The sequence below is a fragment of the Acomys russatus genome, chromosome 8 (genome assembly GCF_903995435.1).
Source record: "Acomys russatus chromosome 8, mAcoRus1.1, whole genome shotgun sequence".
Taxonomy (NCBI): Eukaryota; Metazoa; Chordata; class Mammalia; order Rodentia; family Muridae; genus Acomys; species Acomys russatus.
In genome coordinates this window covers 9,596,087-9,621,360 of record NC_067144.1, presented here as the reverse complement: position 1 = coordinate 9,621,360, position 25,274 = coordinate 9,596,087, and the positions used below count along the sequence as shown (strand labels likewise).

The following is a 25,274-nucleotide window of genomic DNA, read 5'->3' as shown; positions in this document are numbered from 1 at the left end:
ATGAACACACAGTGGTTGTGCCATCACACATGGGACCTGTGCAGGCCAAAGCCATGGAAATATGAATGCACAGTGGTTGTGCCAGCACACACGGGACCTGTGCAGGCCAAAGCCATGGAAATATGAATGCACAGTGGTTGTGCCAGCACACACGGGACCTGTGCAGGCCAAAGCCATGGAAATATGAATGCACAGTGGTTGTGCCAGCACACACAAACCTGTGCAGGCTGAAACCCGTCCAACTCCCATCAGGGAGAGGGGAGCTGGACACAAAGTTACACCCCTAGCTGAGGAGCCATGGCAACTAGTAGCTGCTGTAGAATAAGAGTTAGTTTTCTCTAAGAATACAGCCACTGATAAGACTACCATGTTTCAGTAGACAAGACAATTTAGATAGCACAAAGTAGTCCTGAAAAGGAGAGAAAGGCACAAAGTTGGGTGGGAAGAAGGAGAGATCCAGGAAGATTTGAGGAAGTGTGAATATGATCAACACACATATGCACCCTCTGTATCTCTCTGTCTCTCTGTCTCTGTCTCTCTCCCTCTCTCTCCTTCTTCCCCTCCTCTCCCTCCCTCTCTCTCTGACACACACACACACTGCAGAAACATAATTCATATATATTTTATAGTTTGCATGTTTCTGACAAAGACAGAACTCACCAGGTCATCTACTATTTATGTTTCAGTCCCTTGTCAATGAGTCAAAAAAATTCATCACCTTGGTAGTTGTTTTGGAATTATCATGTAATAGTCTCTTGTAGAGGGACAAGGACATATATGCACACATACTATTGCCTTGAAATGATAAAAGTTAATGCTAAGGAAAACTGGACAGTAGCAGTTGGTGGTTGCCAGTCAGTTGCCCTTATAAAACCACCATTCAAAGGACAATACATCGAACCCCTACTCTGATCTAGCCAATGGTCAGAACATTCTCCACAGTTATGTGGAGAGTGGGGACTGACTCTGACATGAACTCTGGTGCCCCATATTTGACCACCTCCTCTGGGTTGGGAAGCCTGAGGGCACTCAAAGAAAGAATAAGCAGGCTACCAAGATGAGACTTGATAGCCTATGACCATATAGTAGGGGAGGAGGTCCCTCTTGGTCATAGACCTAGGGGAGGGGAATAGAGTGAAAGCGGGAGAGAGGGAGGAACTGGAGGATACAAGGGATGGAATAATAACCTGAATAAATTAATAAAATTAAAAAAAATAAGAAATGGCTCAGTAAGCCTGGCATGGTGGGCCACACCTTTAACCCCAGCACTTGGGAGACAGAGGCAGGTGGTCCACTATGAGTTTGAGGCCAGCCTGCTCTACAAAGTGAATCTAGGACAGCCAAGGCTACACAGAGAAACCCTGTCTCAAAAAAACCAAACCAAACCAAACAAACAAATAAACAAAACCAAAAACAAACAAACAAACAAAAAGAAATGGCTCAGTGTCACAGTTTGGCTCTTGAGTCCACTTTGTGTCCCTGACTGGTCAGTGGTCAAAAAACTTTCATCATTCTAAAAAAAATAAAAAATAAAATAAAACACCATTCACCTGGGGTATATTTTTATAGTACAATTACATGTTCATTATAGAAAAGTCAAAATGAGATGTGACTCCGATGCACTAATTCTCCCTCAACCCGCAATAGGATTTCTAGCATATTTCTAAAGGGGAGCTGCCTAGATTTGATGACAACTTCCATTTGTTTACTGAGCAAATATGAATTTGAAGGTTTCTTTTGTATCAAGACAAATGATACTCTTGATCTTCCCTCAGGGTCTTCTGAAATTTATCACAATTCCTTTTTTTGGTATCTCAAACTTAAAGGATTTTATAATTTATATTGACATGGTCATGCATACTCTGTGAGGTAAAATGCTTGGAGATTTGACTTTTTGTTTGAGTAATTTGTGATTCAATGTAACAATGCAGAGCATGGCTTTTCTTCTATGGTACTAACCCTGAGCACAGGGAAAGTTTTTCCTCCACTCACACATAAGAACACTATCTGAAAAGGCTATGCATACTGAGGCCACAGCGCTCTGTGTCCAGTTGGATCTTTTATTACAATGTAAAATCAGCTCATTCGTTTGTGAGGAAATAGGTAAGTTCAAGAGACAAAACATAACTGATAAAATTTCATATTGGAAATGAATATACAGAATGAAAGAAATGTTTGGTTTTCCTGTTGAATTTCCTATAGCGTGAAAATAACTTTAGCAGCTAAACCCTAATGTGGTATTTTGTGTGATAAGCCAACCCGTTACTCACCACGTCCAATAATATGTAAGGTTAGTGATTAAGTACCTCCAATCATCAGTCTATAGAAGCCATCATTATACTTTGGCTATAAACCAAATAGAGAAAGGCTCTCAAAATGGATACAACAATGACCACAACCTTTTGTCCTAAAACATATACGCAAAAAGTTAATTGTTTTCCATGGTTATGTCTAATAATCTTACACGAAAAGGCACAACTGGATTTGCTTTGAATTGCTTATTTGCTGTTTTAAAAAAAAAGAAAAAGAGGCAAAGAAAGGGACTATGGTGTATGGAGAAAAGTCTTGAGTGGATGTAACAACTGTCAATAAAGCACTGTTTAGCCAATCAGCTGGGTAGAAGGACAGGAAGTGGAAGGCGGGACTTCCTGGAGAGGAGGAGGAACTGGGAATTGACAGGTGACAGGTGACAGTAGACAGTTGAAGGAGAGAGCTAGAGAAGAGAAACCATCCAAAAGTACCAGAGTGGCGAGTGCTTTGGATATATGTAGGTTATGAGGATTAGAATAGTTTATTTTAGTTTATTGTTAGATTAGTAGCAGTTTATAGATTCTACCCAGCATAGTGCTTGCAGCTTTGAATTATGTTTCAGTCTCTTTGTGTCAGTTATTGGCTTCCTAGGTCGAATTGATACTATTTATTGTAACAATGGTGATTCTGAGCAAGGGTACTACCAAAATAGACATTTAAGCAGTGGGAGAGGAAGAAAGAAATACAGAAACTCATCCTAACAAGAACACTCTTTAATTCTGCAGATGTGACGTACACTTCTGTACGGGCATCTGGCTAATTATTTCCACTAAGATGCTGCTGTAAAATAGAAACACTCAAGAAAGAGGCAGCTTTGTGTCTTTCCTTTTAAACCTATGGCTGGACGGAGTGAGTCAGTGTAATGGAACACCTGTTCTGGGCCAAAAAATCATCAAAGTCCAGCAAGCAAATCACACGAAAGGGCTACTTCTAGGACCACAGCTGAGGTTTTTGCAACAGGAACCCAACCTCCTAGGTTTCAGTAGAGTGGCACTCCTGCTCAGCCCAATCCCATCACTTTTGGAGGAGGAGCTTACATTGAATACTTTACACTGACATTAAAGTTTGTAGGGCTACAAAGCAAGGTAGATAGGCAGTGATGGGATGGGGGTGGGAGTGGGCTAAATTTTCATACTGAGTGGTACATTTCACAGTATTCACAATGAATTCTAACAGCTAAGTTTAACTGTGTTGATCAAATATGACACAAACATAAACAGCATCTATTTAAAAAGAGAGAAGAGGTATAAATGTTATAGAGGTGCAATTACATGCAATCTAAAAATTAATTGCCCGTCATCAAACCCATCGCATGCAATTCTGAGTCAGCTAACCGCTTGTCCGCCTCCGCTTCATTGTTATTTAACTTTAGGTCTTCTGGCAGGTACAGACTAGTTCAAAATAGCCCAGATCCTCCAAACATGGGCACTGCAAATGCATACCCGCTTTTCTTCTAAAGGGCTGTTTTTCACATTTTATTTTATTGTATTCCAGTTAATATCTCCCACATGATGTTTCTAAAGTATTTCATCTTTTGCTGCCTTCTCAAAGAGAGCTATAATAAATAGACCATGTCGATATACAGACAAATCCACTCTCAAGAAGTCAAGGTCTGTCTCTGCATGCCTCACAAGACAATGAGAGAAGAGGAATAGGGTTATGGACTATCCCAATCCTTGCTTCAACAGCTAATACCATTTTCATACCCTAATTCTCAATTAGGGGGTACAAACACTTCTTCCTTGCTGAAAGTAAAGTCCTTTGTCTGCAAGGACTACGTGCCTCCTCATACAGTATAAGCATACTGCAGCTTTCACCTTCCAGTAGATGGCATGCTTAGGCTCCAATGAATAATATGAAATGTTAAACTTTTAATTGCTAGTAAGTCTCTCCTGCAGCTGCGCCTGGCCTTTGCATGCTAGAACATGGCAGCCCAGGAGAAGAGACTACCCAGGACACCACAAGGCTCCCCCATGATTCCTACACCAATCACCTCAGGCCACATGAATTCCTAAGAAACATCCCTCAGTGCAACATGCTCATCCCTGGAGTGATTTCTCGGGTTGCCACATCAGTGACTGCTCTATGAAATGAACCCAGTGTGGGAGGGCTGAGGTTGCATTTAAAGCTGTATCAGCATCAACACATAGCATGTACATGCTCAACTGCCAAAGAGACTTGAGAAGTTTCAGCAGCTTTCTGTCCTTGAAAGGATGAGGTGATATTTTTCAGGACAAGCAGTCTTCACAAAGAGTCGGCCCAAGCTTCAAAACCCAGTCTTTGAAAGCAAACCCCAGACATGTGCTAATAACCTTTAATACAGCAATGAAAGCAGCCCTAGATTGGTGCTAGAGTCCAGTTCATGTCAAGGGAGTTCTCTCAGGGTGTGGAATCCATGGCAGTGAAAAGGCAGTGCTTTTCTTGCTTTGCAAATTTGGAGACAAAGCATCCAATGGTAGAGTCATTATAACTGTGGGCTCTAAAAGCTCTCCAGCTGTTTCCTGTTAGTTGACAAGAAAAAAATGTTCTCTGGATTTATGCACCACATAAATCTCCACTTCAATATCCATCTTCCCCATGTATCGGTCAACTCGCTGAAACCAGATGAATAGATAACTATTCAATTCAATTCTGACACCATGTACCTTCAATCGCTACAGTCCCTACAGTCCCACAGGCTGTGCGTAATCCCAAATCAGTTGGAGGTGTACAGCACCACGTTGTTTGTATTTCTGCATGACATGACTGAAGCTTGGTGGTCCTAGTAAATTACTGAGCTGGATCATTTGCTATAGTGGCTCAAGGAACTCGGGCAAACATCTTGCATTGGGCAATAATGAATTACAGAGGCCAGAGTAAAGGGTGCAGATGGAAAGGTATGTGCAGGAGGTGTTCTGAGGTAGGTCTAGAAAGGCCCTAAATTCAAAAGTTTCAGTCCCTGCACAGCAAGGACAGCCATCCCCAGGCACATGGACATCTTCACTGACTAGGAAGTTCTCTGAACTTTCGGGATTTTTATTGCCTTCATTAAAGAGTTGATCTCAGTTCTTTACCCTACCTAAGAGGATGGAAGAGCTAAAACTCCAGCCATTCAATCATAGCTCTGTCTTTTCAGTTACCCCATCCAAGAGTTGACTAAGAGTCACATCATAATAAGAAACGGTCATGCCATCGATGATGGCATCACAGGAGACAACTTCCTGAACAGAACACCAACAGCCCAGGCCTTAAGGTCAACAATTAATAAATGGGACCTCATGAGGCTGAGAAGCTTCTGTAAGGCAGGAGACACTGTCAAGAGAACAAAGCAACAGCCTACAGACTGGGAAAAGATCTTCACCAACCCTACATCTGACAAAGGTCTAATATCCAAAATATATACAGAACTCAAGAAATTAAACATCACCAAACCAAATAAACCAACTGAGAAATGGGGCTCAGAACTAAACAGAATTCTCTACAGAGGAGTATCAAATGGCTCAACCTCCTTAGTCATTAGGGAAATGCAAATCAAAACAACTCTGAGATTCCATCTTACACCCATCAGAATGGCTAAGATCAAAAATTCAAATGACACCACATGCTGGCGAGGATGTGGGGAGAGAGGAACACTCCTTCATTGCTGGTGGGAATGCAAACTAGTACAGCCACTTTGGAAATCTATCTGGTGCTATCTCAGAAAACTGGGAATAAGGCTTCCTCAAGATCCAGCTATTCCACTCCTTGGAATATACCCAGAAGATGCTCCAGCACACAGCAAGAACATTTGCTCAACCATGTTCATAGCAGCCTTATTCATAATAACCAGAACATGGAAACAGCCTAAGTGTCCCTCAGTAGAAGAATGGATAAAGAAACTGTGGTACATATACACTATGGAATACTACTCAGCTATTAAAAACAAGGGATTCCAAAAATTTGTGGATAAATGGATTGAGCTAGAAATGATCATAATGAGTGAGTTAACCCAGAAGCAGAAAGAATCAAATGGTATATACTCACTTATATCTGCCTACTAGCCCAAGGGGCATGTCCCATGAAAGTCTTCACTTACCAGGAAAGTGAGACAGAGGGGAAAACTTCCTATTGGGACTCTAGGTGAGAGAAGCAAGGGATAACGGGGAAATAGAAGGATCCAGAGGGTCCTAGAAACCTACAAGAAGAACATTATGACGGGTGGATCTGGGCCCAGGGGTCCTACTCAAACTATGGCACCAGCCAAGAATAATACGTGCAGTAAACTTCGAACCCCTACCCAGATCTAGCCAAGGGACAGGACATTGTCCACAGTTGAGTGGAGAGTGGGGACTGACTTTTACACAAACTCTGGTGTCCCATATTTGACCATGTCCCCTGGATGGGGAGGCCTGGTGGCACTCAGAGGAAGCATAGCAGGCTACCAAGAAGATACTTGATATACTATGGGCACATACAGGGGGAGGAGGACTGTCTCAGTCACAGTCATAGGGGAGAGGAGTAAGGGGAAAATGGGAGGGAGGGAGGAATGGGAGGATACAAGGGATGGGATAACAATTGAGATGTAATATGAATAAATTAATAAAATATACTTTTAAAAAAGAGTTGTGCATCAGAAGCAAGGAGAAAATAGCTTTAAAACAAACACTGTCCCTCTCTCCTGTCACCTTTATCACTTTTTGGTTTACAAGGGTGCTTGTGCTGTCTACCAACACCCTTCCTGTCTCTCTTTACCTCTCACCTTGTCCTTCCTTCTCAATCAGAAATAAGTCATTTTGTGATTTGGCAATGTTACACTACTCTAAATGACAACAGTAAAATCACTTTGGATCTTTTCAAATGCATTATGATTGAAAAACGTCTCTAAACTTTCAGCTACAGCAGAATATTAATATAATCCAACAAAAACGTATCCATGTATCCTAAATGTCATCTCCTACCCCAACAAACTATGTGGGAAAAAAAGACAGACGCATAATAAAAATTAGGAGGAATACGTTAGCACTGATTCTGTCAAGAGAATGAAAAACAAATAGTAAATATACAGTGGACCCTCATCTTCTAGAAGACACACGTCAGCATGAACTCAGAGTGACTCCAACGAGGAGTCCAAGCTGTAACTATAGATGACAAAGGACATCCATCAGATGGGACTGGATGATGGAAGGATAGCATACTAACTTATATTTTCTGCTTACCTTTGCAATATCTTGTTGGTACATCCAACCCTTTGAGACATTGCCAAGGCAATGAAGAGGTTAATGGGGACTATGCTTCCTGAGTGTCATCACAGAAAAGTGCTCTGTTATGGGTCAGAAAAAAAAATCATTCCTCAGCCTGCTACTAAGTAAGCCTTCTAGCGCCATGGTCTGTGGAGACAAAATCTCTTTACCTATAAGTTATGAACTTAGCTGCATGTCTCCCTATGAGCCAAATAAGCCCTGATACTCAATGATTGGAGCCTGCAGTTCACCTAGAATCTCTTTCAGTTTCTCTTCTCTAGTCTTCTAAAATTACTCTCTAGTATACGTTATGAAATGTTTGTGTGCTGCAATTCTAAACACTAAGATGGTCAATTGTATACTTTCATGCAATGTCGTGTGTATGTGTGTGTGTGTGTGTACACATAAAATCATTCATATAGTTAATATAACGCCTTTACTAAAGGTATTATACCTAAACCCACCTTAGTCAGAAATACTGTTGGTCTCCCTACAAAAAGTTTTCCTCTTTACTGGGAGAGACCTCAACGACTAGTGATATGAGGTCCTAAGCTCGTTTGTTTGTTTGTTTGTTTGTTTGTTTGTTTAAAGTCTGTCATTGTCCTTTCTACCCCACATATGCTATACTGCTGACAGAAATAATCTAGGCTTCAAACAAGACATTCACTGTCATCGCTGTTGCATTTCTGAAATCTATTGTCCTTCTGATCACAGACACAGTAAGGGGAGCCTTTGAACCATGGTCCTCCCTGACTCTGAAAGGCCCAATGTTAACATCCTGTTTGACATCTGTATAGAATGTCTCTGAAGAATTTCAACCAATAATGAGGGGCATGGCCATGTAAAGCACGTAGCCCTTCTTTGTGTTGCTCTGGATTCCTTCTCTCTCTCTCTCTCTCTCTCTCTCTCTCTCTCTCTCTCTCTCTCTCTCTCTCTCTCCCTCTCTCTCTCTCTCTCTCCCTCTCTCTTTCTGCTATAGAAGTTTAAGAACTCTCCAGAGCAGGGGCATAGCGACACATTCCTTTATGTTTCCAATACACAGAGTTAAGCCATGTTGTCCAAAGGGACACAGGATAAGAAAGTAAGAAGAACTAACACTGGGCAACTTGAAGATGGGAGACATCTTGGAAAACAGAGGGGGAAATGCTTTGACTACATCTGTCAGGAACAGGAGCTCTCTCACAGTTGTGTGCGTGTGCTCTCTGGGACCTCTTCCTGCACAAACATTACCCACTATGCATCATTCTCTGCAGATCATGACTCAAAGCAGCCATAGAAAGGTGATTCAGAGACAGACTGGGAAAACCAATAAATACTTGAGAGTGTGGGACTGTAGACCTCGTCGCCTACTTGAGGTGGTCAGGTGACTCAGCAGGTTTTGAATTTGAAATTTGGTCTGCCTCAAAAATAGAAAACATCAAAGGTAGATATGAAAGTCTATTCTTCGAGGACATTTTAGGTGCCTTTTAACTACAGCACAACGCAGTCTAGAGCAGACATCATCTGCTCCTGGCAAGTATTTAAATGTTTAAGTGTGTGATCATTGTTCTCACAACATATAATTACGTTAGCCAATAAATACTAACACATCTACTTCAGTACCATGAGTGAAGAAAATTCCGAAGGATGAGCTGGAGCTCCTAATTAACTCCTGCTTTTCTAAATTAGAATAATTGAAAGGAATGGACTAGACCAAGCTTTGATTTGAGAATGGAACAGGCACACTAAAAGTAGACTACAGCCTAATTATGAAATTGTTTAACTTAGAAGCCATCCTAATTATTATTTTAACCCAGTGAATGTTTTGCATTTTTAATGGGAAAGTGATCCTTAAGAAACAATGTCACTTTTATGACTAATTTCATATTTTTTTCAGTAGTAAAATAATTAAAAATAAATAAAGTCTTTTATCTGGTTTCAGAACATACATTCAAGGAAAAGTTGAAGCTTTGGGGTCCAGCTATATTCACATAGTTGCCAAAACATATGTTATTTACTGGCTAAAGCTTGGTTGCTCTGTCCATGAAGAAAGGGCACTATCTCTGTCTCTGAGGTAAGATACCTACACCTTGTTCAAGTGAGAAGCCAGGTGTAAGCTGCTGTCCACACACCACTGATTATTTGTCTGTACAATAAGTCTGTTCAAACAGTAAGATCACTGCTGAATAAACCAATCAGAATGCACTATTTAATGGGAGGCATGTGTAGACACAGACCTAAAGAAGAAAGGCCACATCAAGGAGAAACCTCCCAGGAGTCTTTTCCAAAAACGCACCAATGGCAGATCTTTGTCTCATAATGTTTTGCCTAGGCATGGCTTTGTCCCCACCCCCTCTTTTAACTTACACATTCTTTGTATATATATTATGACTTCTGGTGTTGTGTTTTTATGGGATTCCTGTGTCTCTGAGTCTATAAGTGTTTCTGATGCCTTTTCTTTTATTTGTTTGTTTTGTCATATTCTGGTTTGTTTATGATTTATCTCGTCTTATTTTAATATTATTTTTATATGCCTGTTTGCTCTTGAAGGGGAGAGAGAAAGGGAAAGAGGAAGGGTGTGGATTCAGATGGCAGGAGAGGTGAGGAGGATATCAGAGGAGATAGGGGAGGGTAGATGTAATAAAAAAAATTTAAAAGAAAAATTTTATTCAATGAAAGAAAAATAGAGGAGAAAAAAGAAGCCTTCAGGAGTGAAAAATCAAAGACTAAACATAAATTCAGTTTAAAATAAGAGCACAGAAGCATCTTGCAGAATGTAGCTGAGTCTAGTGGCAGGAAGTGGACTTGCTATCCTGAGAAACGAGGCATGTGGCGCTTATTTCATTGGCTAGAATTATAAAATTAGTTGAGGTCAGATGATAATATGTAAGCATCATTTCTAAGAGGTGGTTCAGTCCTTCCCTCTGCATCTTTTCAGAGTTGGTCTTGTTTCCTCCATTTCTGTTCAAATGAATTTTAGCTGTTCCCTGATTGAGACCTTTAAAGAACTTTGTACTCTCTCCGACAAGCTAAAAGTCTCAGTTTAGCATCAAAACTCATCCATGGCCTCAAAGCCGCCATGTGCCATTGGTAGAATGGTTTCCCACAGAATCAGATGCTTGTAGGTCCCACTCTGAACTTGGTCTAGGCTGGTGTCTCCATTGTCTGCAGTGACACAATACCACCCAGCCTCAGCATCTGGCTGAACTTCCAAGCCTTTGTGTAATAGGCTCGGATTCTGCCACCTTCTAACAATCCATCATTCTTCCTGTGTCCTTGTCATAACAGCCGTAGTTCATCTCATACCATGACAGGATCTACGAGACAACTACTACAGAGGCCTATGACTCTGTTCCCAACAATGCACCTTCCTTTTCCTCTCAGCTCTCCCACAAAAGCCACCACACCTGTCCTACACCCAAAGCTTAGCCAACGAATAAGAAATGAGTACATGTGCACCACTGGGACTGATGGAGCCAACACAGATACATGGGAGTTTGTCTTTTGTGTTCTGCCTTTTGTCCCCAACACAAGTGCCAATCTTATTAAATGCATAAGGAAGGTAACAGGGATGTGTCTAAAAAAGGCACGTCAATCTTAGATCAAGCTAAACAATGAATGAGTGACAGCACCGGAACAGGACTGCTCTATAATTTGTTAAAGGAGCACTGACAATACAATGGCTCCTGTTCACCAATAAGAGTGAGACACACAGTGATGTCTGCACTGCCAATAAGAAAAGAAAAAGCATATTATAGTCAAACAGTGACCAAAGGACATGCTTAACTTTGCCATCTAGAATCCCAATAACTGACTTCCAAGGACACAGAATCCCTGCAATAGAGTTGACTTAGCCAGGTAGGGGGCACTCCCAAGTGATGAAATACCATCTTCAAAAACAAAGAGAATAAAGGAAAATGCAGAAAAGCATTCAAGCTCTAAAGTAAGCAAACTCAGGAAAGGGATTTTCTTAGTGTACCATGTGCACTAAAATCAGAGTAATTGATGCCACTTAATTCCCGCAAATCCGGGGAGAAGCGGACATATCCAGAGTTCCGGGGCCAGCATAACACATTCGCAAACTTCCAAAAGGCTAGCATGTGAGGGCGCATGCCTTTAACACTATTTCTGGAGAGAAAGCTCTATGAGTTCAAAGCCAGACTTGCATAATAGGGAGCTCTAGGCCTAGCCAATACCTAGCCTCAAAAAGAGGGAGGGAGGGAGGGTGGGAGGGAGAGAGGGAAGATAAAAAAAAAAATAACAGTCTTTCTCTTTTGTCTGTAACCCCCACTGTGAGCAGTCTCAAGGCCCCTGAAACATTATCAGTACTAGTAATTGCAACAACATACCCAGGCGCATCCCCAGCATGCCACACAGGGAATCACCTCACAAAAGACAGCCCCTCCCCAGAACTCTATATAGACATGCATGCTAAGTCATATATGTAGAGACCTTGACGATGTGTAACCAGATGTCCACAAAGACAGGGTTCAGAAAAAGGCTGCAGCAACGAAGTAAGCCATGTGTCCTATAATGTCCCAGGGAAGCACCATGGTGCCATTTTGAAGGAAGATGCCAATAATACAAATTTAAGGAGTTGCCACTAGTTAACTAGCAGGAGCTGATAGTTAACTGTTTTTAGCATGAGGAGTTACAGCTACTTAGTTAGCACGAGCTGATAGTTAACTGTACTTAGCATGAGGAGTCACCGCTAGTTAACTAGCACGAGCTGATAGTTAATTGTTCTTAACATGGTGATCCATAGATATACTTGGGGGAGGGTACCAGCGGCCTGTCACTTTATTAACAGCTTATGGTATACAATGAGGCTTTGTCAGCGATTAGGGGGTGGGGCCGCTAGCTCTAAGAAAGTGTACAAAAGAATGAAAGGCTCTATGAAACAACTTCATTTTATAGATAGAGTGGGGACTGTGGCTGGAGCGATGCTGAGAGAAGTACCCACCTGTGGCGGCCGAGGCTTGTAGGGAGAGCTGCACTCCAGATCAGCCAAGATGCTGGTCAAAGAATCGATCTCTGCATCCAGACTGGAACGCCTTTCCTCCAGGGTCTTGCCTCCAGGATTTCCCTGCCAAAAACATACACATTCAAATGCAATAAGCCTCCACAGATAACATCATGATTTCCAAATTCTCATGCTATAAGTTTCCCTTTTCTGTTTCTGGCATGTCTTTAGTTTTTAAGCACTCATCAAATCTTAATAAGATGGGCAAGAAGAAAATCATCACTCTTTGACAGATGAGCAAGCAGAAAAACAAACAAACATACAAAAACTTAGAAATGCTTTTTTCCAAAGTCATATACTTAGACATTTTGAAGATTTGAGTAAAAGAAATTAATGTCCCAATGCCTGCTCAGAATGACTGCGGCCCTCTGCACTCCGCAATCATTTATAGAGCTTTACTGGAGAAGCAATGGCTGAGGGGGGGAGCGGGGGGAGTGTGCTCCACTAGAAAAGACAACAGTTGGCACCTTGAAGCACAAAATGATTTGTCTCTGGTCAGTAGTAGTAGAGAGGGGGGACTGCGCACAGCTCAGGAATGTGAGGCAGAAAGGGGAAGCTCTGGCCACAGAGCTGCAAGGGAAGCAGGCAGAGTGAGTATGTGTGAGGGAGCTGGGCAGCAAGGGGGCTCACCCTCCAGTGGCCTGTGTCACCTGCACTCAGAACTAATGAGAGGAGCCGTGAGAGCGGTTGTACTGCTATTGGCCGCTTTACAACAACTGTGGGCAGAGGTGGGAAGAGCAAGCAAACAGCTTGCCTGCTTCTCAAAGCAAAGGAGGTGGCCCTAGGATTTGGAAACAGAGAGAGGTGTTCAATTTACAAACTTCGAAGCAAATACACATTTTTACAGAGTAGCATCAGGGAGACTCATCCTATTAACCCAACTAGTTCTTTTTATTGAGTGCATTGCCCACCGTACTGCTTTCCCTGAGTATGAAGTTATTTAAATGTGGTAGCAAGGCAACAGGACTGGAGTGTGGTGCGTTGGTCATCCCTAGGTACTCAGCACAAGCTAAGCCCCAACACACCTGGGTCTACATCAGGCAACTTGGGAAGAAAATGGAGGATCGGCGCTTTAGATCCTGCCCCACATTATCACTTCACGTCCTTGAGTGTGGGCCCTCTTTAAATACAAGTACCTGTTAGTAAGTTATCCAAAGCATGCATCTCTTAGTATTGTCCCTCAGGATTAGTGCTGGAAGTGCTCCTTCCCTCAAGCTCCTCAATCCACTCTGTTTATGTTTCGAGTCATATGGGCCACCATCTAAACACTGTCTTTTATAATCATTTGGGCATGTCCCTTCTCATTCCTACAATACTGTACGACTGATGAAAGCAAGGGCATAGCTTGTTTTTGTCACAGTATCTCCCCACAGTCTTGCTCAGGGCCTGAACTGTGTAAATATTCATTAGGCATTATTTTTTAATTATTGATAAATAATGACACTGATTCCAATGTCTTTCATTCAATAACCTTTCTTGTATCAACGTCTTTTGGGTAAGGAACACAAGGTATAATAGAAAGCATAAATATTCTAGCATATGATCTAAAATGAAATCAAACAGTACAGAGTATTTGGACCTGTGTATGTGGACATTCATTCAGGTGAGCACCAGGCTGGATAGCGCCCATTTCAAAGGCGGGATTTATGAAACTGAAAGATCGCAGTAGAGTACTTGTCCCAGTCCCTACTGGGAAAACAGTGATATAATACATAGGTTGGGTTCTTGTCAGCATCTAAGTTTAAGACCTACCCAACGTTTTAATTTTATATCATTTTATTTATTATTAATGTGTGGTGTGTGTGTATGTGTGTGTGTGCGTGCGCGCACACACGTGTGTGCACATGCATGTGCTCTCATGTTGGCACATGAGCATATGGCCACATGCCCCAGCCTGCACTGGGGGACAGAAGTTAACACTGTAGTGTTGACACCCTCCTTCCACTTTTATGTGCATTCTGGGGAAAGAAGTGAAGTCATCTGCCTTGTACACCAAATACTTGTACCCAGGGATTCATCTCACTGGCCCACTATCAAGGTTAATGAGATTTTGCTAAAGAAATACTAATATCTCTATCAGTGGGTGTTATCTTTACCCACAGTGCAACACTACGAACATCACGAATTGTAAGGAGAAAGATCTCTTTAGCTGTTGAAACAGAAGAACATACTGCTGAGCCATAGCTGGCTCTAGATAGAAAGGCAGGGTACACCGTTCCATAGGCTAGCTACTGAAAATCAAGTGCACTTGGTTTTCCTGTCTGCAGACCTAAAATTACCATAAGCAGAGATTTGATAAGGGCACCCATACACACAGATATGTAGCATAGTACATTGACAAGGACACTGGTTGAAGTCTGATTAAATGCTTCCCCAAGCCACAGTTTCTTCACCTGAAAAACGAAGAGACCCTCACCTGCCCCGCCTCAGCCAGAGAGCTGTTAGAGATGCAGACAGGAAAGTGGATGGGAACATACTTTGTAAATTGTCAAGTGCTGTAATTATGACGATTTTCACAAATAGCATTAATTATAGCAACCAGTAACTATAAATTAATAGGCATAATATAGCTATTGTTAATTCTTCTTCTGGAGGTAAGCTTTACTCATTAAGTGTTCCCTTGGGGTACCAGCAAAGAGACAGGATATAATCAGTTCTTTACTTTCTGTACTTTACTGTAGTGCAAAATATACCAACTGTCTAAGGCCTGAGTCATGGGATCCTAACCACAAAGACCCAAGTCATAGGATTCTCCTGAGCTATACAGTGAGACAACTAATTATGGCATGCAACCAGCCCAAGCTTGCAGACCTCCATTGGCTCCAGGCTCCTATGCTCTTCTGGGAGTTGACACTGATCTCTATTTCCCTTTTTCAGGTTAGGGTGATGCATTTACTACCAAGCCCTGGCCTCATTCTAGGGGCTTTTACAGGATCCCCCCTTGCTGCCCTATCTGACCTCATAGAGTAGCTTTGTGTCTGTACTGACCCTCTGGATCTCGGCTCCATCACTGGAATTCCGCCCACACCCCCACAGCATCTCTTGTCTTGATGCTCTCCCCTACTCCCAGGGCTTTTAGATTTATGTCCGCTCTTGCTCTTCACAGAACAGTTCGACAAGCAGCAGAAAGACTCTTACACTCTTACCAACATTCTCACCACGGTTTTGCCAGTCATCATGTGGGTAAATAACTCGCCAGAGGCCAAGTCACAACTAGGCAGTGTCTCCTGATGCTTTGCCTAGTGTTCTAAATATTGCCGGCACTCAAAGTAGCCATTGTAAGAACTGTTCCCACACTCTCCAGGAAAAACGGGGAAGATCCCACTGTCTAAATCCATCATCCCTGAGAAACAATGCCTGTGACACCAGGCCATGCACACACTTGTTATTTGGAGAACCAATCCCAAAAACTTGTGCTGAGGGAGCAGGAAGAGTGACAGCCAATTCTAAAGAGTTGGGCTGAGCTCATCAGCAATATGGGCAATTCACCCATCCTAACATTTAGCATTGTTATTAGAAATTAATTAAAATATACACAGAAATTCTACCCATCCATCTATCGCCAAGATTCAATACTTCATCACATTTCTATCAACTCTACTTGCTGCTGCAGCTAAACTCTTGATAAGATGTTGCCTCCATATCTGATTCCATCTCAGCCCGCATGATCTTCAAATGCCCAAGCTGGTCAACCGTTACCATGGTGCAGGAGTTCAGCATGTTGGCAGTAGCACACACTTACATAGTCACATTTGTTTTCACGTGCTACGGTGTTTTCAGCACTGATCTAGCCTAGCACTCTTTTCATTATTAATGGCGTCAAAGGCCACGCACTGCAGTGGAGAATCTGTTTATTTCCCTTTCCTTCTAGCACAGCTAGCTTTGCTTGTCAGGACAGGTTATCCTATAAAATCATAACCAAGTGGATTTACCTGATCCTTAGATTCAGATCGGACATGCTGGATAAAAGCACAAGCATGACACACGTCTTTCCTATGGTATTAAAACATGAAACTTATCAGCTGACTTGAGAAATCACATATTGTGATTACATCCGTAATGGTTGACTTTATTCAGGCAGTTTCCACCAGCCTTTACTACTGAAAAGGAGCCTAATTATTTATTTACAAGCTAATATATGAGAGGCAACACTTTGAAAGTGTGCCAATAATCTGTCCATTAAAGACCCTCCACTCAACGGTTCTAGTGTCCACACACAGTCCTTGCCTGAACCGACACTGGGATCATTGGCTGCACACCAGTCAGGCCATTTGCTATTTATCAATGGAAATGAACTGATTTAGTTTTTGCATAAGATACAGCTGTAGGCATTCATTTCAGAGAGAAGTGTGGGAGAAGGGAACTATTGTCATGGTCATCAAATCACATTATTGGAGATCTCTTTCTGTGCTCATGAACACAAGAGAGAAAAAAAGTGTGTGTGCATGCGTAAACAATTTGAGAAAAAGGGTCCTTGAATTTGAGAGAAAGTTAAAGGGGATGTGTGGGAGGGATCAAATATAGACAAAAGAAGGGAGAAAATGATGTAATTATTTTCTAATTTAAAAAATTAAAAATATTATTTAAAAGTCACCTTGGGAACCTGATTTCCAAAAATTTAAAACATCATTTTTTGGAAAAGGTCACATGGAAACCTGGTTTCCTAGAATCACAGCCAACACAAAACATCTTACCCAGGATATAAGCATCACAGTCTTTCAGTGGCCCCCAAATCTGACTAGGCATGCTGCACATCACAGAAGAGAGCCTTAAACAAGCTACGTGTGTATATTACTGCTCAATAACAGAAATGAAAAAACCCAAACATTTCTCATAAAAAGTTAGGTTAAATGTTCTATATGGTAATACATAAGTCACACTTTAAAGATCTGGAAAAACACCCTAGATAGGTCATGTAGAATGCCAAGTGGGTTCTGACATGTGACGACCTGGATTGCACTTCCTGTGCTCAACACTAGCAAAACAAACAAACAAACAAACAAAACAAAAACAAAAACAAAAAAACCTTCACAGACAATGGAAAAATAAAAAACAATTTTATCTTAGGGAATCCAAAAAACTAATAATGCAAGCCAAGCACGACTGTACATGCCATTGTTATGTATGTTATTCAGTCATCATAAGAGCAACTATATTATTTTACCTATTGTATTAAAACTTTCAGTGTGTGTGTGTGTGTGTTGTGTGTAGCCAGCATTAGTTAGCTACTTTGTGGGTTCTTCTCTCTTCCACCCTAGATGAGAGAGAAAGGCAAATAGAGAGGAAAGAGATCCCTAAATAAAGTCAGGGGTCAGAAAGGTGATGATTAGGGACATTAAGCTCTTTGGGAAAAGTTTGATCTTGGCTGTCGGGACATCAAATTTCTTCTTGTTATTATTTCTTCTTTGAACCCAACTACTTAACAAACCAAGATCACCACCAACCAATCTACAACCCACCATGCCTCTCAGGGCGGTGGTGTTTATATACTCTCTGAAAAGCCCCCAGAATTCGAAATGTCACACAATTGCCGAAAATCTGCAGCTGGCAAACCAGGCCTCTGCCAGAGCATGAGGCAAATCACTGTCAGCTGCCGTGGACAATCTGAAGCAGGGCCATATCCCACACCAGGGATTAAAATGCATATTCTTATAATATTTCTGCGTTTTCTAAAGAAGCCAGCATTCCAGAATTGTCACTAGATATACATATCATCAACCACAGAAAAAGAGCTCTTAAATTTGAAAGAAAGTAAAAGAGGATGTGCAGGAGGTATTGGATGGAGGGAAGAAAAGAGAGAAAATGATATAATTATTTTATAATTTTAAAAATTAAAGTATTATTTTAAAAATCATCTTGGGAATCCAATGATGTAATCTCATGATAACATTTATGTAATAAATATTATATTAATACTAATAACAATATATTAAATATGTTAAACATATTAAACCTAAAATTTGATAACAATCTCCTCTGACATATATTACATAACATATATTATTTGTTATATTATATATGTGACATGAATACATTATATATATATAGATATAGATATAGATATATCTCATAGTGGGACAAAAAGATGGCCATATCCAAAAATTAAATTGAAAGGCAATATTCTTTATGATTAATAAAACTTGGTACATATGTAACAGATTTAGTGACCAATCATATAACATATCACCTATCATGATGCATATTAATCTAAATATATGACCAATATATGCTCTATTTCTTTTTAAGTAAAGTACTGTCCCCAAAGACTTTTAAACACATAAACAAACACTGGAGGGCTGGAGAGATGGCTCAGTGGTTAAGAGTGCTGCCTGCTCTTCCTAAAGGTCCTGAGTTCAATTCCCAGCAACCACATGGTGACTCACAACCATCTATAATGTGATCTGATGCCCTCTTCTGGCTTGCAGATGTACATGCAGAGAGAACATTGTATACATAATAATAAATAAATAAATATTTTTTTAAAAGAAACACTGGAAAAGACTCTAGACTCATACCATGAAGATTTGATATGTAGATCTAATTTTTGCTAGCTTTGAAGTTTAAAATATTGAACTTAGATTCCCCATTCATGTCATAAAGCTGTAGAGACTAATATATTCCTAGCTGCTAAGTGCAATCCAATAAATATTTGCATAATAAACACATTGACCACACAGCCGCAAAACAAACAATGTTTTGGCTTGCCACAACTTGATTGCAGATGTAACTTTTAAACATATTCTGATCCAAAAAAAAGGAACTCAAACAGGGCAGGATCCTGGAGGCAGGAGCGGATGCAGAGGCCATGGAGGGTGCTGCTTACTGGCTTGCTTTCCATGCCTTGCTTGGCCTACCTTCTTATACGATACAGGACCACTAGCCCAGGGATGGTATCACTCACAATGGACTGGAGCTTTTCCCATGAATAAATAATTTTTTTAAATGCCCTACAGCTGGGTCTTATGGAGGCATTTCCTGAATTAGGGTTCCCTTTCAGATAACTCTAATTTGTGTGTGTCAAGTTGACAGGAGATTAGCCAGCACACCACAGAAGCATGGGGACCTGAATTTAAATACCCAGCGCCTATATCAAACTTGAGTATGGTGGTCCATGTCCATTGTCCCAAAGATAAGGAGGCAGATACAGGCAAATCCCTAGCAATAACTGACCAGTCATTTATCTAGTTATCCAGTCACTTTTTTGCCTAGCTGAATCACTTAGCCTCCACACACATGCACACACCACACACACACACACACTCCCTGCCCCGACACTTTCAATTTCCAAAAAGAAACCCAAGCTTTGATACCAATATCTTCTGACATCCAATCCCCTATGTAGGATAGTCTTCATTCACTCTTTCATAAATGTTATGAAATATTCAGAAGGTAAAAGCATGATGGACAAGAAAGTAGATGGCCAAGGGAGAAAGGGTGGTCAAAGGAAGGAGAAGGGATGAAGATGAGACATAGAGGGCGATGAGGAAAGGCGGGAGAATCAGTCCTCCCAGGGTGGACTTATGTCATTAGAAAGCAGAGTTCATGTGGCTAAGTGTATGAGACGAAAGAGATGAGAGAACACAAATCAAAATAGAGAGAGCAGACAAAGTAAAATCAGACCAGGCTGCCTGGACAAAAGGACAACTTAGAAGACGTTGGATGGACAACAGGATACACCGTGCTCAGCTGAAGAGCAGGGCAATTTTGGAGGAACAGTGCAACCTACTGCTAGAATGCCTGGCAGGAGGCTGCTCTGGGAAAGAAGAGGATGAGGTGAGATTCAAAGGGTCACCTCTGATCACACTGTGCTTCCAGATGCTGATAGCTAAAGGATAAACAGCCCCATGATGAAGCAGAGAGTGGGCACGGGTAATTGCATCTTGGGACTCAGTGTTGATGTGGGAACAAACACATGGTATGAATCACTTATATTTTAGGAAGTGCTCGGAGAGTTTACATTAGCACTCCCGACAGGAATTCCTATTTTTATGCCCAAGGTTACCATTGATAAGAAGTGAGTATGAGACCAAATCAGAAAACCAATGATCCAATCTCACCTTAGTGACGAATGCGTGTGAGTCTGCAGTGTAACAAACAATCATGGCTCGAGCACATGTACAGAGCGGGTGTATTACAAATTAACAGACAGCCATGACAAGTGACTACACCATCCCAGGGAATGATGAAATTCTGAAGATGACACAGGATGATGTGTTTCAAGACTCACTATTCTCAGCTCAACTTATAAATCCTTCCTTTGGTCCAGCATGCTGCCCACACCTCCGTGCAGTCCTTCCTAACAACTGCTTCCTTGTTCAGACCGTTCGGAGTCAATGATTATCACAAAGTGACTGTGCCCTCAGCAACATCTCCATGCTCAGTTCTGTGTGGATAAAGAAAGACACCAAACAAAGGAAAAAGGAACACCTGAACCAGTGGTCATTCCTCCTTGCCTTTCCATCTGTCCCCTCTTTCAGACATGAATGTTATTTGTAAGACATATTTCACTGCAACCAGATTTAAAAGTGTATCACCAACTTCGAACTTTCTCCATTCCACAAACTCTCTGGCCTGTGGATTTAAAGACACATACTCTTTAAGGGACTCACCTGCTCCTCATTTTGGCTTCCACTTAAGAAAGAGGAGAACAAAAGCACAAGCCCAGAAAGATAACGTTGAGACCAGGTGAATGGAGAGACACACTTGTAAGAAGGCTCAGCATGGGACAGGCCATCTGTCACTGTTAACTGGTAATGTTCTGTGTATAAGACACAGCTCAATAAGTTCTGGGAGACTAATGATGTATAAAGGGAAAAAGTTCCAGTTCCAAAGACAAGCAAGAACTGGGCAGCAAAGGAAAGCTACGCCATCTTTGATTGTCCATGTATCTGAGACAGCTATTGCAATGCACATCGCTAGGACCTCCCTAGACTGACCAGATCTAAATTTGTGAGCACTCAGCATCCAGTCTCTTTGCCACACCAAATATGAAACACAGTGGCATAGTTCGGCAGCCTGTTGCTAACCCAAACGCTAACAGTAAGTGGAACAATTTAATTAAAACCTCACAACTCTACGCATTCTAATCTAATGCCTAGGGATCAAGAATACTTTTCTCTACTCACAAATTCTCAGCTCTCACCCACAGTCCTGGTAGGTGAGCACAGCCTGTTTCACTTCCTATTTGTAGGAAGGGCATATGTTTACCACCGCCAAGGGCCGCCCTGACTTTCCATTATTGGTGTTTATAAATCTTCTGTATGTTCTGAAAAATCATCCGGAGGTTGACATCATGCATAGCATGCTGCTGGAGCTTAATACATATTCAATGACAGGGCAATAACAATACAGCAAAGTCCGCCAATTAGCGAGGCAATATTTTCACCCTACTGCCACAATACAATCTGAGAGTGCATAGAACCTCTCATTACCGAGGAATCATTATCAGCATTTCCTCTAATAATACACACTCACATTTGCCTCGGAGGACCTTGTCACTCCACAAACACAAGACCAGTACAAACCTCCCTCCCTGAAGAACACGAGAACCCTACAAACACTCTGTCCCCCTACCCACCTTCATGTGGCTACTCCTTCATAAACTGCTCCCACTCCCAAAGCTTGCGGTTGCTGTGCTCAGGGCCACTACCACACTTCCGGCCGCTGCCTGACTCGGCGGTCTCCAAGCTCTGCTCCCACTGGGGCCTCTGCTCAGTTTGTCCCGCCCTTTGGACTATATAGCAGACCCTCACAGGCATGAGAAGGCAGCTTCTTTACAGATCTCTAATAATGCATAAAGCCTTAGGTTAGAAAAAGTCCTCAGATGCAATCATAACTGCTAAACAGAGTAATCCATTTATTAGAACTGGGGTGAGGGTTGTAAGACACCTGGGGTAAATTGTACCATGGACAGTTATATTGAAGAAATTGCACAGTGCCCTTGTGTAACCAGGCCTGAGCCTTCTTTCTCCAAGGGCAACTCCCTAGCTGGGCAAGCAGGCCATTGAATGTGGAGGAGCGTTGCCACTGGCCCCCAGTTCCCCCTGCTGCAGAGCCTCTTAAGGGTTCCATAGCATTATCCTGTTATACTGAGTTTTATGGCTCTAGTCTCCCATTCTGTGTGCTCTGCTTTGGCACGCAAAGCTGAAGTTGAGGAATCTGTGCCTGGTGGGGTTGAGGTTTTACCAACAGAAAAGGGGGAGATCTGCATGATTTGACTATTTGCACTATGAAAAATACATCCCATATTTATTTCCCCCTTTTGGAAATGGCACTAAGGAAACACATGTGAGGCTGCCATGAACGGAGGCTGTACTTTCCAAATAGTAGCAAAAGCCTAAAAATAAAAAATAAAAATAAAACCTCGATTTGCACAAGATGTATATAACTTCCTCTCCCATTTCCTTTCCTTACCAATGAAGCCAAGGGAAGCAGTGCATGGGGAAGCCTTTGTGATTTCACACTAGCGACAAAAGGGTAAGTGTGGTCCATAGTCTGCTGTCAAGGCAACCAGTCATACATCCAGTCCAGAAGATCAACTAAGTTTCTAATCTACGTTCTCCCAACAAAGGACGGACTGTGGATGACACAGGGACTAAGTCAGTACATCGTAGGTGGGTCTTGAAACTGAAGTGAGAAGGAAGACACTAGGAAGAGTACATGCCAAGGAACACAGAAAGCGACAAGGAGGCTACTTTAGATGGTACGAACATTAAGGAGAAGTAACTGCTTATCACAGTGGCCTTTTACAGACACTGCTACACAGAATGTTCTAGGAAAATATTGACACTGTAGTTTTGCATTTGACTTGGGGAATGCAGTGTTACCATACAGAAGTTTGTCTATCATTGAGCCATGGGATACTTCAGGACAGGGACAAAGGACAAAGAGGAGCCAGAGGAGCCAGGTATACCTGAAGAGAGTAGAAAATAAAGTACATTTTTTTCTTTTCATGGAAAAAAATAGCAGCCAATCAAAAGATGAGGAAGATATCAGCCAGCAAAACTAAAATAGGGAAAATTAGCTTGGCATTTGTTAAGGATGGATGTATCATATCAATAGAGCAAAAGTCATACAGAGAACACACTGGGTTATGAGGGTAAGTAAGGTAAGACAGGCTATGCTCTGAACAGTTGACTGAAAGAAGAAGTCTCATGCACAGGTAGTGAAACTGCCACAGGAAGGAAACAACAATTTCTTGAACATTAACTGTTTAGGGACATTCAGCTGGAATGTTTAAAAAAAAAAAAAAAAAGCAACTAGTCATTTGTAACGTGAAGAAAGAATGAGCTAAAATGATTGGCAGTGAAAGAAATGGACTGGAACAAATCTGAGAATCATTCTATGCCCAAAGACCTTGCTGATGAAAACAGAGGAAAAAAAGCAGGGACGGGGGCATGTGAACAGTGATCAAAGGACTATGGGATTTAGAGTGTGGGTGACTAGAAAATACAGTGGTGTAATAAGATACTGAATAAACTTTGGGGTGAACTGAGCATGAATATAAAGATAGTGCTTTTTTTTTTTTTTTTTTTTACGGGAGAATAATGACAAGCCGTACAGCTGTGAAAGCACAGTAGAACTGATAACAAGACCCAGGCATCAGATGAACAACCGAGCTGGTTCCCTTCGCACTCTTGTTTCTAGAGAGAGAAAACAGAAGGTTAAAGGAAGAAATCTCACTGGGCACCAAAAGTACAAATAGAAAGAATGAAGATCCAGTAAGGAGGCAATGTATCAGAGGACTCAAAGGACAGACAGTGGTTCTGGGAAGATGGCAGAGTAGGAAAAAATTGAAAGGAGATCTGTCTTGTCAACTGGATAAATGCTGCAATGACACAGTCTCTATGATGTAACGGATTTGGAACTCTTGAATCTATTAAAGGCATTCAATTTCTGGGCAGAAGCTTTGGGTGGTAAACTGTGGTTAATTCAGGTTAATTCCATTTCTTAGTACAGGCCTAACTAACGAGATCCCCACCTTGGCAAGCAGCTGTGCAAGTCTTCCAGGGACACACAACTTTAGGAACAGGGAAGGCAGGCAGCACTCCTCACTGGGAATACCAAGGATATCTGCAACAATGAAAGCACTTCTGCTCAGAGGCAGCTGTCATGTTTCCACTGTGGCATTGTGTCTTTCCAGGGATTCAAGGAGCAATTACTTATGTTTTCCCTGTCTCGTCTCCTGTTTTGGGAGACATACATTGATGAGTACAGTATTCAAACCACAGCATATATTAATGAAATCAGACAATGACTCCACGTGCAGAAGAGGGCACTGAGCCACACATGTGAGCATGCACGCATGCACACAGCCCCTACACACACACACATACATCTCTTCAAGTTTTTTGTCTTGTTTTTTTTTTAAAAATATTTTTAACATATTTATATTATGACACATATGTAAAGTAAACTACATACAGAATGAAGAACCATGAAACAATCAGGGATTATATTAATGTTACATTCACAGTGCTTTGGCTACTTGTATTTGGCAGTCTTGACGGCAACATCTTTCCTATCTTGGTGAGTACGAGATTCTGAATGTAAATTAGTTATCTAGCATATCTCATCTCTATCAACTTAAAATACCTATCTAGACCTAAAAACATCTGAGCCCCTAACCAACAAAAACTATCTCATCTTCAACCCTGTCAGAGACTTGAGAAGGAATAAAATCAAGCTTTGATCTAATGGTTGATTCTTGCCACAAAAGACAGGAGAGAACACCGCCTACCCTTCCTCAAAACAAACAAAACACT

At 41.6% G+C, this 25,274-nt stretch overlaps 1 protein-coding gene across 2 annotated transcripts in view; it reads right to left on the bottom strand.

Annotated features, from left to right (window-relative positions):
• Lpp (LIM domain containing preferred translocation partner in lipoma) overlaps nt 1–25,274 on the bottom strand; it is a 441,832-nt gene that overhangs the window by 300,854 nt on the left and 115,704 nt on the right. For both annotated transcript variants that reach the window (XM_051150786.1, XM_051150787.1), the window contains exon 4: nt 12,451–12,573. In XM_051150786.1, coding sequence (XP_051006743.1) covers nt 12,451–12,573 — 123 coding nt within the window. The remainder of the gene's footprint in view (nt 1–12,450; nt 12,574–25,274) is intronic.